We start from the raw sequence: 14,025 nt of genomic DNA, 5'->3' as shown, positions 1-14,025 counted from the left end.
CTCATGGTGCGATTCTGGTGTTCACTGGCCACTGGTTTTTTTTTTTTTTTTTTTTAGTTGTTGTTTTTGTGTTTTTTTACAGATGTAAACATTATTTCTGTGAAAGATGTGCACTTCAGCATTACAGGAAGACTCAGCGTTGCTATGTGTGTGACCAGCAAACCAGTGGTGTTTTCAATCCTGCCAAAGGTATTTTTTTTTTTTTTTAATACCAAGAATTCCTGTGTATAGATGGGGAAACATTTTTTTTAAGTATTAGTTTCTTTGGTCCAAACTCCTAGTTTTATATGTGGTAAAGGTATATAGAATTATGGTTAAAAAAATAACTTTAATCATGGCATTTCAAAAGTGAAGTTGTATTCAGTGCATTAAAAAAAAAACCCTCCCCTTCCTTTATTCCATTCATCACCTTCCTCTCAGGTGCGTTAATGCAGCTCAGTTCTTTAAGACAGACTAAATATGATCATCTTAATAAGTCTCCTGGAACACTGAAGGGGTTGCTTTAAGAAGAAACCTTTTTTTTTTTTCTCATCACTTTTGTATGTATTACACATCAAAGTTCAGCATATCAGCAATCCCCTAAACCCATCCCCTCCTGAAATCTTTGCCTAGTTTCAGCTCAGCTTCTTCCTTATCCTCTCACACATAACAACTAGTTAAAGCCTTAACTGTCAACAGGGTCTCCAGAATCGCCCTGGGGAGACTTGTTCAATTGCCATACCCCGATATTTATCCCATATCTTATGAAGAGTCCAATTGCCCATTCTTGATGGTTGTCAATTCTGCCATAAGGTGAAGGTAATCCAGTTTCTTGAGATAGATGGATTTAGAGGGAAGTGATGTGCTCTTCCATGCAGCGTCCAAAGCCAAGCAAGCTGCCCAACTATAATCATCTTTTTATACCAAAGGGTCTATGGTGCAATAAGCAATGTTCTGCCTGCAAGGGATAAGACACCCCAAGCACCTGCTGTGGCAGAAAATGAATATCCTGCCAGTATTTTTGCACAGCAGGACATGTCCACCGTATACGATACATATCTCCTGGAACCCCACATTTTCTCCAACATAATCCCGTTCCTGCTTGATACGTTATGAAACAATTGTTATGGGCTATAGTACCATCGATATAACATTTTATGTCCACTATCTATTAATGTACTAGTAACAGAGGATATTTAAAGCCCATCTCCCATTTCTTTCCCTCTATTACCTTGCCCAAATGTTTTTCCCATCGTTACATATAGGGAAGTGTGGGCGAGTAAAACAAGAGTAAAGCCTGATATATTCATGACACAAATCCCTTACCCCCCCCCCCCCCCCCCCCTCCTCCAATTGCTCGTTCTAAAAGTGTCTTGGTTTATTTATTTATTATTTGGATTTGTTTACCACCTTTTTAAAGGCATTCACTCAAGGCGGTGTACAGTAAGAATAGATCAAACTTGAGCAATAGGCAATTACAGCAGTAAAAATATTCAAATAACATTAAAAAATATGGCATAGTATAGTACTTACAATGTTGACACAATATGTAATAGAACATTTTAATTGATAGTGAAGGGTAAAGCAAAGATGGAACATATAGATAGGTAAGAGAGTAAGAAGAGTTAGAAAGTAAGGTGACTAACTTAAATAAAGTTGCACATGAGGTCACAGAGATGGTTAAATATTATCTCAGCTAGGGTAGCAGTGGATGAACATATCCCGCTACAGTATGTACAGCCCGAGTCAATCCTTGTGTGTGTGGGTGAGACTGACAAGTTAGTTACTTCTTCCATTAAAGGCCTGGTTGAAGAGCCAAGCTTTCACCTGCTTCCTAAAGTAGAAATAGTCTTGTGTTCAGCGGAGCCTTTCAGGCAGTGCATTCCAGAGTGTGGGGGCTACTCCGGAGAAGGCTTGCTTTTGGGTATTATATCGTGTATCTTTTTGTAGAGGGTGTGTGTCCTTGGTGGTGTGTAGAGGATCATCCTTTTCTTCAGGTACTCGGGGCCATTTCCTTTTAGGGCTTTGAAGATCAGACATAAGAGTTTTTTTTAATTTAGTCCTGTATTGTACTGGTAAGTTTTTGCAAAAAATATGTGATGTGGTCACATTGCTTGCAACATTCTCTGAGTCTTGCTATAGCATTGTAAACCGACTGGAGCTGGTGCGGCCCTTTGTAGTCAGACCATTGTATAGTGCATTGCAGTAATCCAATCTTGGTGTTATCATGGCATTCACAACTGGGATAAGATTTACCTTCTCGATGTAAGGAGAGAGGCAGCGCAGCTGTCGTAAATAGTATAAGCAGCTCTTGAAGGTTGCTTGGATTTTTGGTATCAGAGTAAATGTTGAATCCAACTGTATTCCAAGGTTCCTGACTTGTGATTTCAGGGGGAGTTTGTACTTCCCAGAAGAGATTTTGATGTAAAGTATGTATCCACTTGTGTTAGGTACCCAGAGAAGCTCATTTTTTTATTTGGGTTCAGGCAAAGTTTGTTATGTTTAGCCCATTCTTGAATTGATGTTAGACAGGTAATCAGTTTATTCAAGGCTGTAGGTGTTAGACAGGTAATCAGTTTATTCAAGGCTGTAGGTAAGTCAGGTTCAGTGGGTATGAGTAGCTGCACATCATCCGTGTAGATGTAGAACTGAGTGTCCATTGCCTGAATCAGCTCAGCTAGTGGCTTGAGGTAGATATTGAACAGAATAGGTGACAGTATCGATCCTTGTGGTACCCTGCAGGGCAGTGCCCATGGTGGTGATGAGTTGCTGCCATTATGGACTGTTGCCTATCTGATAGGTAGGATCTGAACCAGGCAAGTACTATTCCATTGATACCTGTTTCTGTCAGTCATGCTAGCATGATCTACAATATCAAAAGTTGCTGAGAAATCTAGCAGTACTAACACCGAGGCGAGTCCCCTGTCTCGGTTTCTGTTAAGTTAAATTCCTCTCTAGCTTTAATCGCTAATTTGTCTATAATTAAAATTACGGTGCGACGGGATACCATACTCCCCATGTAAGTCAGTGTATGGGTGTAGCTTACCCTCTTCCCAAATTTGGCCTAAAGTAGCCAATCCTTTTGCCTCCCACTGTTCCTTCTTGAAAGCCCGGGGCATAATGGAGAAAATAAGATCTAGTAGGAAAAACATTTTTCCTAACTATATGCCAAATATGGAGTGGGCCCTCCACCCCCAAGGATACTCGCTTCATACATCTCGCAAACTTAGTCTTCTACATCCACGGTATCACTCTCAGTGGTACCAGGTTTAGCCATTTCTGCTCCATTTGGACCCACACCCTCTCTGAGCTAACTACTCATTCTGCCAGAATATGAAGTTGTGAAGCTTGATAATATAACAAGAAATCTGGTACTGCCATACCTCCTAACCTTTTAGGATGACACATTGCCCGAACCTGAACTCTCGGTGGACACTTCATATAATGAAAAACCCTTCTTTTGAGCTATTTAAGAGGCAAGGCCATGAACAGATATAATAATTTAGGTAGTACCATCATTCTAATGCCATTAATACGTCCCAGCCATGAAACATTAAGACCTTCCTATCTATCAAGTTCTTGAAATAACTCCTCTATTCCTCAGCGACCCTCCAGACCGGTCAAGACGCTTGGGTTATGCACGCCTACCAGCAGAGGGAGACAGAGAACACTAAAACTTAAACCAGTATAAGCTAGCAGCCAACCCCCAAGCAGCCAGTAAATCTCAGTCTCCAGCAGAGGGTAGACATGCAGCCTGAGCAGTCAGTCTGGTCTGGTAGGATTAGATTTTCTTAACTAATACTTGGAATTATTTTTGGTTGAGTGCTTCAAGAAAAGCGGGTCCAGTGGGATTCACTTTTCTCTGTGGAATTTAGCCGGTGTGTGGCTTATTCCCCGGCTGGCCTTTGGTTAGGCAGCCATGTGCCTCGGCTCCTGTTGTGACAGGAACCTTGAGAGCCATAACTTCTGGCAGTTTGTAGCTTTGAAATCCTTTCTGAACTTTCTGCCTGTTGCCTGGGCTCCTGCTTTGGCAGGAACTTGAGTGCTTAGTCCCTGTCAGCTCTTAGCAACTGGGCTTTTGTTGAGAGTGTAAAAAGAAAAAGAAACAGTGTTTGGCTCCTTGGCAGTGCTTGACTGTGTTGTTTGGGAAGCTGACAGAGAGGCCTGGGGATTTTGAGCAACTTTGAGAGAGCTGGGACGTTAGGGTGTACCGCTTTAAATTCGCGATGTCGGCGAGAAAGCCGTCGCGCTGCCGTTCTTGTGTGCGAAGGAGGATAGACGTGCCAGGAGCGCAATGCAGGTTCTGTGGGGAGCCTAAACAGCCTGATTCTTCGCCTCCGGTACTAGCTGCGGAGGGTTCAGGTAACGGTAAAGGTTTGCCCGGATCTGACTTGTCCTCTGGGCCCGTAGCGGCGGTTCCGATTTTGGCGGGAACCGCCGCCATCTTGGATTTGGGCGCCACAGGGGTGGCTGCTCGCCCGCTGTTGGAAGGTCCGGGGCAGAGTGCTTCCAGGCCTCCGGAAGGTGCGGGGGCCATGGTGTTTCCTCCGGATTTTATTTGGGCCATGTTTCAGGCCTGGCAGTCAGGCCCTAATCAGTTAGAGCCTCTGAAGGGAGCAGGGCCTCTGAATGCTAAGCGACAGCGTTTAGATTGGTCTGAAGAGCCAGATTTGTTTTCCTTGCCTTCCTCAGACGACGAGGGTAGTCTGCTGGGGAATGAGTTCCTAGGGGACAAGGTTTCTGAGGAGGAGGGGCCTTTGCCAGGTGAAGACCTCTCGGTGGTGCGCATTTTCCCTAGGGATGAGCTTCCTGAGCTGTTTGAGCAGGTAGTGTCCATGCTTAGGTTTGATTCGCCTGAGCCGGTGGTAGTGGACGCTAAGCAGCTTGACCCTTTAGTTAAGGGAATTCGGCGGGCAGCGCGTACTTTTCCCATGAATTTGGATCTCAGAGATATGATCGTCCAGGAGTGGTCCTCCCCAGATTCTCCTTGTAGGGTGAGCAGAGCTATGGCGAGACTGTACCCTATTCCGCAAAGGGATAAGGACTCCTTTAAGTCGCTGACAGTGGATGCGGTGGTGACCACGGTTACCAAGGCTACGGCTATTCCGGTTGATGGGGGGGGGGCTGCTCTCAGAGATCCGCAGGATAGGAGATTAGAGTCTTTCAATCGGCCCAATTTTGATCTCTCGGCATTGTCACTTCAGGCCGCTCTGGGCGGGGGCCTAGTTAGCCAGGGCGTGTTTCTGTTGGGCTGAAAGTCTTTTGGATGGCCCGGCCTTAGATAGAGCTTCCTTGGTGCAAGAGCTAGCCAAGTTAGAGATGGGCTCTTCCTTTTTGGCAGATTCTAGTTATGATCTGCTGAGAGCTTCTGCTAAGAATATGGCATTGGTGGTTGGAGCTCGTCGGGCTCTTTGGCTTCGTGGTTGGACGGCGGATGCAGCGTCTAAGTCCAAGTTACGTTCTCTCCCCTTCAAGGGGACCTTGCTGTTTGGAGAAGAGTTGGATAAGTTGGTTCGATTTTTTTCAGCGTACTCAGCCCTTTCGCGGAGGTCGGCGAGGAGGCCGAGATGCGCCGGGGGGAGGTCTGTCCTCTGGGCGTGCTTCACAATGAAGGGGTGCGGGTCCAGCCTCTGGTAAGGGTAGGGGCTCGTTTGAGTCAATTCTATCAGAGGTGGACCCATATCACGTCAGATCAGTGGGTACTCGAGGTGGTGCGAGACGGGTATGCGCTAGAATTAGAGACTTTCCTTCCAGATTTTTTCCTCGCCTCTCCGTGCCGCTCTCGGGTCAAGGCCAGGGCGATTCAGCAGACGTTTCATTGGCTGATAGATCTGGGGGCGGTCGTTCCCGTGCCGGTTTCGGAAAGGGGGACAGTTTGTTATTCGATTTATTTTGTGGTCCCCAAAAAGGAAGGTTCCTCTCGGCCTATTCTAGATCTCAAAAGGGTCAACGAGGCTTTGAAAGTTCCCTCCTTTCGCATGGAAACATTGCGCTCGGTCATAGTAGCGGTGCAGAAGGGGGAGTTTCTCACATCTTTGGATCTGTCAGAAGCCTATCTTCATATTCCCATTCGGGCGGCGCATCATCGGTTTCTCCGTTTTGCGGTTTTGGGACAGCGTTTTCAATTCTGTACGCTGCCGTTCGGTCTGGCTACGGCGCCTCGTACCTTTTCCAAGGTTATGGTGGTCATGGCGGCGGCTTTGGGGAAAGAAGGAGTGTTGGTACACCCGTATCTTGACGATTGGCTCATTCGCGCCAAGTCCCTTCAGGAGAGTGTGGATGCGACGGCGAAGGTGGTAGCTTTCTTGGAGTCGCTTGGCTGGGTGGTGAACTTGGTCAAGAGTCACCTGGAACCGACTCAGTCCCTGGAATATCTGGGGGTTCACTTCGAGACGGCGAAGGGCCGGGTGTTTTTACCGGCAGTTCGAATTGCCAAGATGCAGTTATTGATTCGCCAGTTTTGTGCCAAACGGTTCCCGTCTGCTCACTCTTACCTTCAGATTTTGGGACTCATGGTGGCATCGATAGAGGTAGTGCCCTGGGCCAGGGCTCACATGAGGCGGCTGCAGGCGGCACTGTTGGAGCGGTGGTCTCCTCAGATTCAGAGCTTGGAGAAAAGACTGCGCTTGCCAGATCCGGTTCGTCTCAGCCTGCGATGGTGGCTTCACACGCCGAATCTGGAAAAAGGCATGCCCTTGGATCCTCTGGAGTGGACGGTGCTAACAACGGATGCCAGTCTAGCAGGTTGGGGGGGGCGCATTGTCTCGGAGAGGTAGCTCAGGGTCGCTGGTCGGAGGAGGAGGCCTTGTGGTCCATAAATCGGTTGGAAACTCGGACGATAAGGTTGGCACTGCAGTCTCTTCAGTATCTTCTCGAAGGCAAGGCAGTTCGAGTACTGTCCGACAATGCCACGGCGGTGGCGTACGTAAATCATCAGGGGGGTACCAAGAGTCGAGAGGTGTCAGAGGAGACGGCGGAGTTAATGCGTTGGGCAGAACTTTATCTTCAGAGTCTCTCGGCAAGTCATGTAGCCGGAGTAGACAACGTCAGTGCGGATTTTCTGAGCAGGCACACGTTGGATCAAGGAGAGTGGTCGCTACATCGTCCATTGTTCCGTCGCCTAGTGAAGGAGTGGGGTCTGCCGTTGATAGATCTCATGGCCTCGTCAGACAATGCTCAAGTACCTAGGTTTTTCAGCCGGCGGCGAGATCTGAGGTCCGAGGGGATCGATGCCCTGGTGCTCGCGTGGTCCCCTCACCAGCTGTTGTAAGTGTTTCCTCCTTGGCCCTTGATAGGACGGATAGTTCATAGAACAGAGCGGTACGCCGGGACAGTAATTCTTGTGGCTCCAAATTGTCCTCGTTGGCCTTAGTTTGCCGATCTAGTATGTCTGGCGATAGGCGGGCCGCTCGCGCTGGCGGAGTCGGTGGTGTTGGTGCAAGGTCCGATCGTGATGCCAGACCCGTCTCTGTTCTCACTTTACGGCCTGGCTCTTGAAAGGGACAGGCTGAAGAAGAAAGGTTTTTCAACTAAGGTGATTGATACTATATTGCAGTCCCGTAAACGTTCCACATCCTTTGCTTATGTTAGGGTGTGGCGGATCTTTGAAGGTTGGTGTAACAATCGTTCTTGTTCGCCTTGGACCGCTTCCATTCCGGAGGTGTTAGAGTTTTTACAGGATGGTGTAGACAGAGGTCTTGCTCTTTCCTCTTTGAAGGTGCAGATTGCGGCTCTGTCTTGTTTTCGGAGAAGGATACAGGGAGTCTCCTTGGCATCTTCCCCGGATGTGGTTCGGTTTTTACGTGCTGTAAAGTTGATTTGTCCTCGGTGGCCTGTTGTACCGCTGTGGGATTTGAACTTGGTGTTGGAAGTCTTTGTAGGGCCTCCCTTTGAGCCTTTGAGGTTGAGTACTTTTAAAGATCTTACTTTGAAGTCGGTGTTTTTGGTGGCTATTACTTCGGTGCGGTGAGTTTCGGAGTTGCAGGCTTTATCTTGTCGTGCGCCTTTCCTGGCTTTCTCAAAGGAAAAGGTCTCTTTGAAGCCTGTTCCATCGTTTTTACCCAAGGTAGTGTCGTCTTTCCACGTAAATCAGGACATTTCTTTGCCAGTGCTGGGAGATAAGTTGGGAGATGCGTCTCAGCGCCGTTTAGCCAAGCTGGATGTTCGGCGAGTCTTGAGGGTTTATTTATCCAGGACTCGGGAGTTTCAGTCTTCAAATAGGTTGTTTGTGTTGTATGGCGGTCCAAAGAAGGGAGCTGCAGCTTCTAAGGCAACTATTTCCAGATGGTTGAAGGAGGCGGTTTCCTCGGCATATTTGATCAAGGGACGTAGAGTGCCTGACCAACTGAAGGCGCATTCGACCAGGGGAGTAGCTTCCTCCTGGGCGGAGAGTGGACTGGTTCCGCCTCAAGATATTTGCAGGGCGGCGGTCTGGTCCTCGTTGCATTCGTTTGTGAAACATTATAGACTGGATGTGCAGGCTAGGGAGGATGCCAGTTTTGGTGCGGCAGTGTTGACTTCTGGGATGCAAGGTTCCCGCCCTTAGGAGTTGTACTGCTTTGGTACTTCCCAAGCGTCTTGACCGGTCTGGAGGGTCGCTGAGGAAGGTGAAATTAGGTCTTACCTGCTAATTTTCTTTCCTCTAGACCCTCCAGACCAGTCAAGAACCCTCCCGCTGTGTACATGTTTCTTTGTGGTGAGTATGATTGGCAGAGTTCTGGTGTTCTTATGGTCTATGTTGCTATGGCTGAAAGGTATCTAAATTTCAAGTCTTGCTATACATATATTTCCTCTGCATTTCAGAGAGGGACCGTAGCGCTGTGGCGTTCGGTCAGTTGAAGCACGTGTTTTATGTTTTTTGTTTCTGAGTACAGGGTTCTTTGACCTTTCGGGGTTATAATTGTTTATTGGTTTCATTTGTTTTCTGCTTTAAGGATTTACTGGCTGCTTGGGGGTTGGCTGCTAGCTCATACTGGTTTAAGTTTTAGGGTTCTCAGTCTCCCTCTGCTGGTAGGTGTGCATAACCCAAGCGTCTTGACCGGTCTAGAGGGTGTAGAGGAAAGAAAATAAGCAGGTAAGACCTTATTTCACCATTTCCCTGGAAGATTGGCTTTAATGCTCTGAGAAGCCCTATAAGACTTTTCAACTGAGACTACATTCTCTTCAAGAGTAATATTTAAGATTTCAGATTTTGACATATTTATCTTAATCTAGAAAGAGCAACCATATGCTCCGCTTCCCAATGAATAAGAGATTGCTCCGCAAAAAGCTGCACTTTATACTACTACTACTACTTAACATTTCTAGAGCGCTACTAGGGTTACGCAGCGCTGTACAATTTAACAAAGAGAGACAGTCCCTGCTCAAAGAGCTTACAATCTAATAGACAAGTGAACGGTCGGTCCGATAGGGGCAGTCAAATTGGGGCAGTCTGGATTCACTGAACGGTAAGGGTTAGGTGCCGAACGCAGCATTGAAGAGGTGGGCTTTAAGCAAAGACTTGAAGATGGGCAGGGAGGGGGCTTGGCGTAAGGGTTCAGGAAGGTTGTTCCACTCATCTCCTCCCCAACAGAGTCCCCTTATATCAGGGTGATGTTGAATGGAACATGCTAATGGCTCAATTAGTAATGCAAAAAGCAATGGGGATAAAGCACATCCCTCTCGGGTCCCTCTCTTCAGCCTAAAAGTGGGAGTGTAAGTGCCATTAATTTTAAGAGTAGCTGCTGGACGTTGATAAATTTGATCCAGCCAAGCCTACTTGAGAATCCCATCTGATGGAGCAAACAGAAGGGCCAGTGCACCCTCTCCCATTGGAGAAGGTACACTGGCCCTTTTCAGCATCTAATGATAGCAACAGCAGTGGGGTTGGATATGGAATTCTCACCTTTTTTGTTTTATAGTGTTTCACAGAGAGAACATTATGGGTTGCTGTTTGGTTTGGTACTAAAATAAATCCTTCCTCTGTCCTCTCTTCTTTTGCAGACCTGATGACAAAATTAGAGAAATGGAAAGCACAGCAGTCTCAGCACTCTGACCAAGAAAAAGAAACAGAATAGTTATTGCTCTGGGTCTTCTTGAACTTGATGTGCATTTTTTTATTGTAAATTAAATATAATTGTAGTACATCTGTCTCATTTTATAGACCTGTACACTTACCTGCAGATGCTGTCTGAAAGACTAAACCAAACTTACTTTTATAGTGTGGCCAGCACATGTGACCATGGGGTTATTAAGTCTTCGTACATGCTTGCACTAACAGTACACACTAACCAGTAGTATATGACCTTAATCTAGATCCAAACAGCTGGAGCTAAAGTTAAAAAAAATAAATAAAAGGGGCACATTACAATTTACCTTACAGAATAGATGTACTATGGGTAACCAGTTCTATACATGGATTACTGAGACCAAGTCAGCACGGCTTTTGTGTGGGGAAATCTTGCCTGACCAATTTACTTCAATTCTTTGAAGGAGTAAACAAACATGTGGACAAAGGGGAGCCGGTTGATATTGTGTATCTGGATTTTCAAAAGGCATTTTACAAGGTACCTCATGAAAGGCTACAGAGGAAATTGGAGGGTCATGGGATAGGAGGAAATGTCCTATTGTGGATTAAAAACTGGTTGAAGGATAGGAAACAGAGAGTGGGATTAAATGGGCAGTATTCACAATGGAGAAGGGTGGTTAGTGGGGTTCCTCAGGGGTCTATGCTAGGACCACTGCTTTTTAATATATTTATAAATGATTTAGAGATGGGAGTAACTAGCAAGATAATTACATTTGCTGATGACACAAAGTTATTCAAAGTCGTTAACTCGCGACAGGATTGTGAAAAATTACAGAAGGACCTTACGAGACTGGGAGACTGGGCGGCTAAATGGTAGATGACGTTTAATGTGAGCAAGTGCAAGGTGATGCATGTGGGAAAAAAATAACCCAAATTATAGCTACGTCATGCAAGGTTCCACGTTAGGAGTTATGGACCAAGAAAGGGATCTGGCTGTCGTCATCGATAATACACTGAAACCTTCTGCTCAGTGTGCTGCTGCAGCTCAGAAAGCAAATAGAATGTTGGGTATTATTAGGAAAGGTATGGAAAACAGGTGTGAGGATGTTATAATACCTTTGTATCGCTCCATGGTGCGACCGCACCTTGAGTATTGTGTTCAATTCTGGTCGCCGCATCTCAAGAAAGATATAGTAGAATTGGAAAAGGTGTAGCGAAGGGCGATGAAAATGATGATGGGGATGGGATGACTTCCCTATGAAGAAAAACTAAGGAGGCTAGGGCTTTTCAGCTTGGAAAAGAGACGGCTGAGGGGAGACATGATAGAGGTATATAAAATAAGACTAAGCAGTGGCTTTTCCCAAGTCCACAGCTTATTTTTATTTATTATTTATTGCGTTTGTATCCCACATTATCCCACCTCTTTGCAGGCTCAATGTGGCTTACAATACATCATGGGTACTGGAAATAGAAGTGAATATACATTAGGTTTACAGAGGGTTTGTGTTACATGGTGGTGAATTACATGATGGTGTTAAAGCAAAAGACATTATAAGACAGTATTAAAAGTTCAAAAGATTATACAATTACACATGTTGATCTTTGTGATATATCTCGTCGAAAAGATAGGTTTTTAATAATTTTCTTTTAGGATGGAGGGGCAGTAGCGAGTTGCAACTGAACTTTTTAACAAGGCTTTGGAGTACAGTAGAGGAGTAGCATAGTTAGTGCAACAGATTTTGATTCTGCAGCAAGTCACAGTGGCCAACGATAACATTTCTTGCAAAATCCTGAACTGAGGAAAACAAATTGATTAATCCATGTGGTAACCAAAAGAAGACATTTGAATGCTCTTGGAAAATGACGGATGTGGGGGTCCTTCTTTGAATTTAAAACTAGGAGATTACATACCCATATAGGCTGATATTAATATAGCATACTATTTTGCTATGACCATGTCTACTGTGAAAAAAATAATTTGTGTAATTTAGGGCAAGGAGAAATTAGATCTTACCTGCCAATTTTCTTTCCTTGAATTCCTCCTGATCAGGCCAGACACTGTTGTGTTTGCCTTATACGAACCACTGAATGAGTGCAGGCTTTCACTAGTCATTATTTCAGTGTCAAAGTAAAAGGACATATCCCTCTTTAAAAAAAAAAAAAAAATCCTGGTCACAAGAAACAAATGAAACTCAACCAGAATTTAAACAAACTAAGGCCATACAAGAAATGACTGAATAAAATGAAGTTCAAAAATACAAAATAAAAACAATGAAGCTTTGATCCGCTTGGAGTCCACAGAATTAATTCTTATAAGTGTTTCAGCATCACTCTGTTTAAATGTTTACTTGCCTAATAAACAAAATATTAAAAAAAAAAAAAAAAAAGTGTTTCAGCAGTCTTGGACAGGTTCTGGACTGGTCTGGAGGGACTCAGGGAAAGAAAATTAGTGGGTAAGATCTGTGGCCTTCCTTATTTCACAAGACTAGTCCGTACACTTGGGAAGTACCAAAAGCTATATCCTGCAAGGGCTGAGCATCCAACCTGTAGTACGGTACAAAGGGATGTAACAACTACCAGATCTCTTGTGATAGAATCAAGCTATGCTTTTGCTCAGGATGAGGCCTCCCTTCCTCTTAAAATGAGTCCTACACAATATACAGACAACATTGCTTCTTTGATTTAATAGGTCACTGTCACTTCAGAGGCAGCAGGAAGGGGAGGCAGCTTCTAAACACAGTCTGACCAAAGAAACTCTTCCATGTCTGAATGATGAAGACGGTCTGCAACCCAGCCCCTCCCTCTGTGCAGCTCTAATGTTATCCTTGCTGAACAGATAGCTACTGAGAACACTGGGGTAGATATTTAGCCCATGGTGGTCTTTTTAAATTCTGTTACCCAGAAATGGCAACCGCCATTACGGCAAATGTAAGCCACATTGAGCCTGCAAATAGGTGGGAAAATGTGGGATACAAATGCTACAAATAAATAAATGCTATGGAGTGGAGGAGTAGCCTAGTGGTTAGTGCAGCAGACTTTGATCCTGGGGGACTGGGTTCAATTTCCACTACAGCTCCTTGTGACTCTGGGCAAGTCACTTAACCCTCCATTGCCCCAGGTACAAATAAGTACCTGTATATACCATGTAAACCGTGCAAAAAAAAAAAGTCGTGTATCCCCATTCCCTTTCCCTGAATATCTGTGCCTAATTGGTTAAGTCCTGGCTGCCAGAGCTTATGTGGGTTCCAACTGAATATTGCCACCAGGGGTGGGGCCTTGCTTCTGGCACCACCACCCTCACTGGACCACCAGGGAGCTATGGAAGGGGGGCCCTCTTGTCAAAGCCAGGGAAGGAGAGGGGCTTTTGAGCTAATCTAAAATTCACCCACTTAGCTATTTGGGTCCCGACGCTGAATAGTGGCAGGGACCTACATAACCCTGGCGCCTCACCAACGCCACCCCTGACTTGCCACCTTTTTGAGGAGGCTGGTCAGAGCCAGTATTCGGTTGCACTACCTGGTTAAGGGCCACTGAATTCTGGTGGTTTTGTGGCCAGGAATGATTTAAGTGGGCCAGAGCTAGACTGTTTTTAAGATAAGATCTTTCATGGTAGAATTTGTACAAGATACTCAAACGGCACATCTGTTAGTACTGAAAGCACAAAGTTGAGATGCCAAGGAGGCACCACCAGGCATCCAGATCTCAGGATCTTACAGCATCTACATAAGACTTCAGAGACTGTCCATGCACCCAAGCTCAAGAACTACTACTACTACTTATCATTTCTATAGCGCTACTAAAAATGGCACATGTGAGTTTATCTTGTTGGGCAGACTGGGTGGACCGTGCAGGTCTTTTTCTGCCGTCATCTACTATGTTACTAGATGTACGCAGCACTGTACACTTGTACATGAAGAGACAGTCCCTGCCTCGACAGAGCTTACAATCTAATTAGGACAGACGAACAAGAGATAAGGGAATATTAAAGTGAGAATGATAAAATAAGGGTTCTGAACAAGTGAATAAGGGTTAGGAGGTTA

The 14,025-nt window shown here is 45.4% G+C and overlaps 1 protein-coding gene across 2 annotated transcripts in view; it reads left to right on the top strand.

The window, feature by feature from the left end:
• The window catches only part of LOC115482164 (E3 ubiquitin-protein ligase RNF113A-like), a 58,032-nt gene extending 47,931 nt beyond the window's left edge, over positions 1 to 10,101 (top strand). For both annotated transcript variants that reach the window (XM_030221749.1, XM_030221748.1), the window contains exons 9-10: positions 83 to 189; positions 9,961 to 10,101. In XM_030221749.1, the coding sequence (XP_030077609.1) occupies positions 83 to 189; positions 9,961 to 10,034 (181 nt within the window). In that variant the 3' untranslated portion in view covers positions 10,035 to 10,101. The remainder of the gene's footprint in view (positions 1 to 82; positions 190 to 9,960) is intronic.
• Positions 10,102 to 14,025: the final 3,924 nt, after the last annotated feature.

The sequence above is a fragment of the Microcaecilia unicolor genome, chromosome 12 (genome assembly GCF_901765095.1).
Source record: "Microcaecilia unicolor chromosome 12, aMicUni1.1, whole genome shotgun sequence".
NCBI lineage: Eukaryota > Metazoa > Chordata > Amphibia > Gymnophiona > Siphonopidae > Microcaecilia > Microcaecilia unicolor.
Note: the sequence above shows the minus strand (reverse complement) of the source record. Positions and strands in the feature narration are given on the sequence as shown.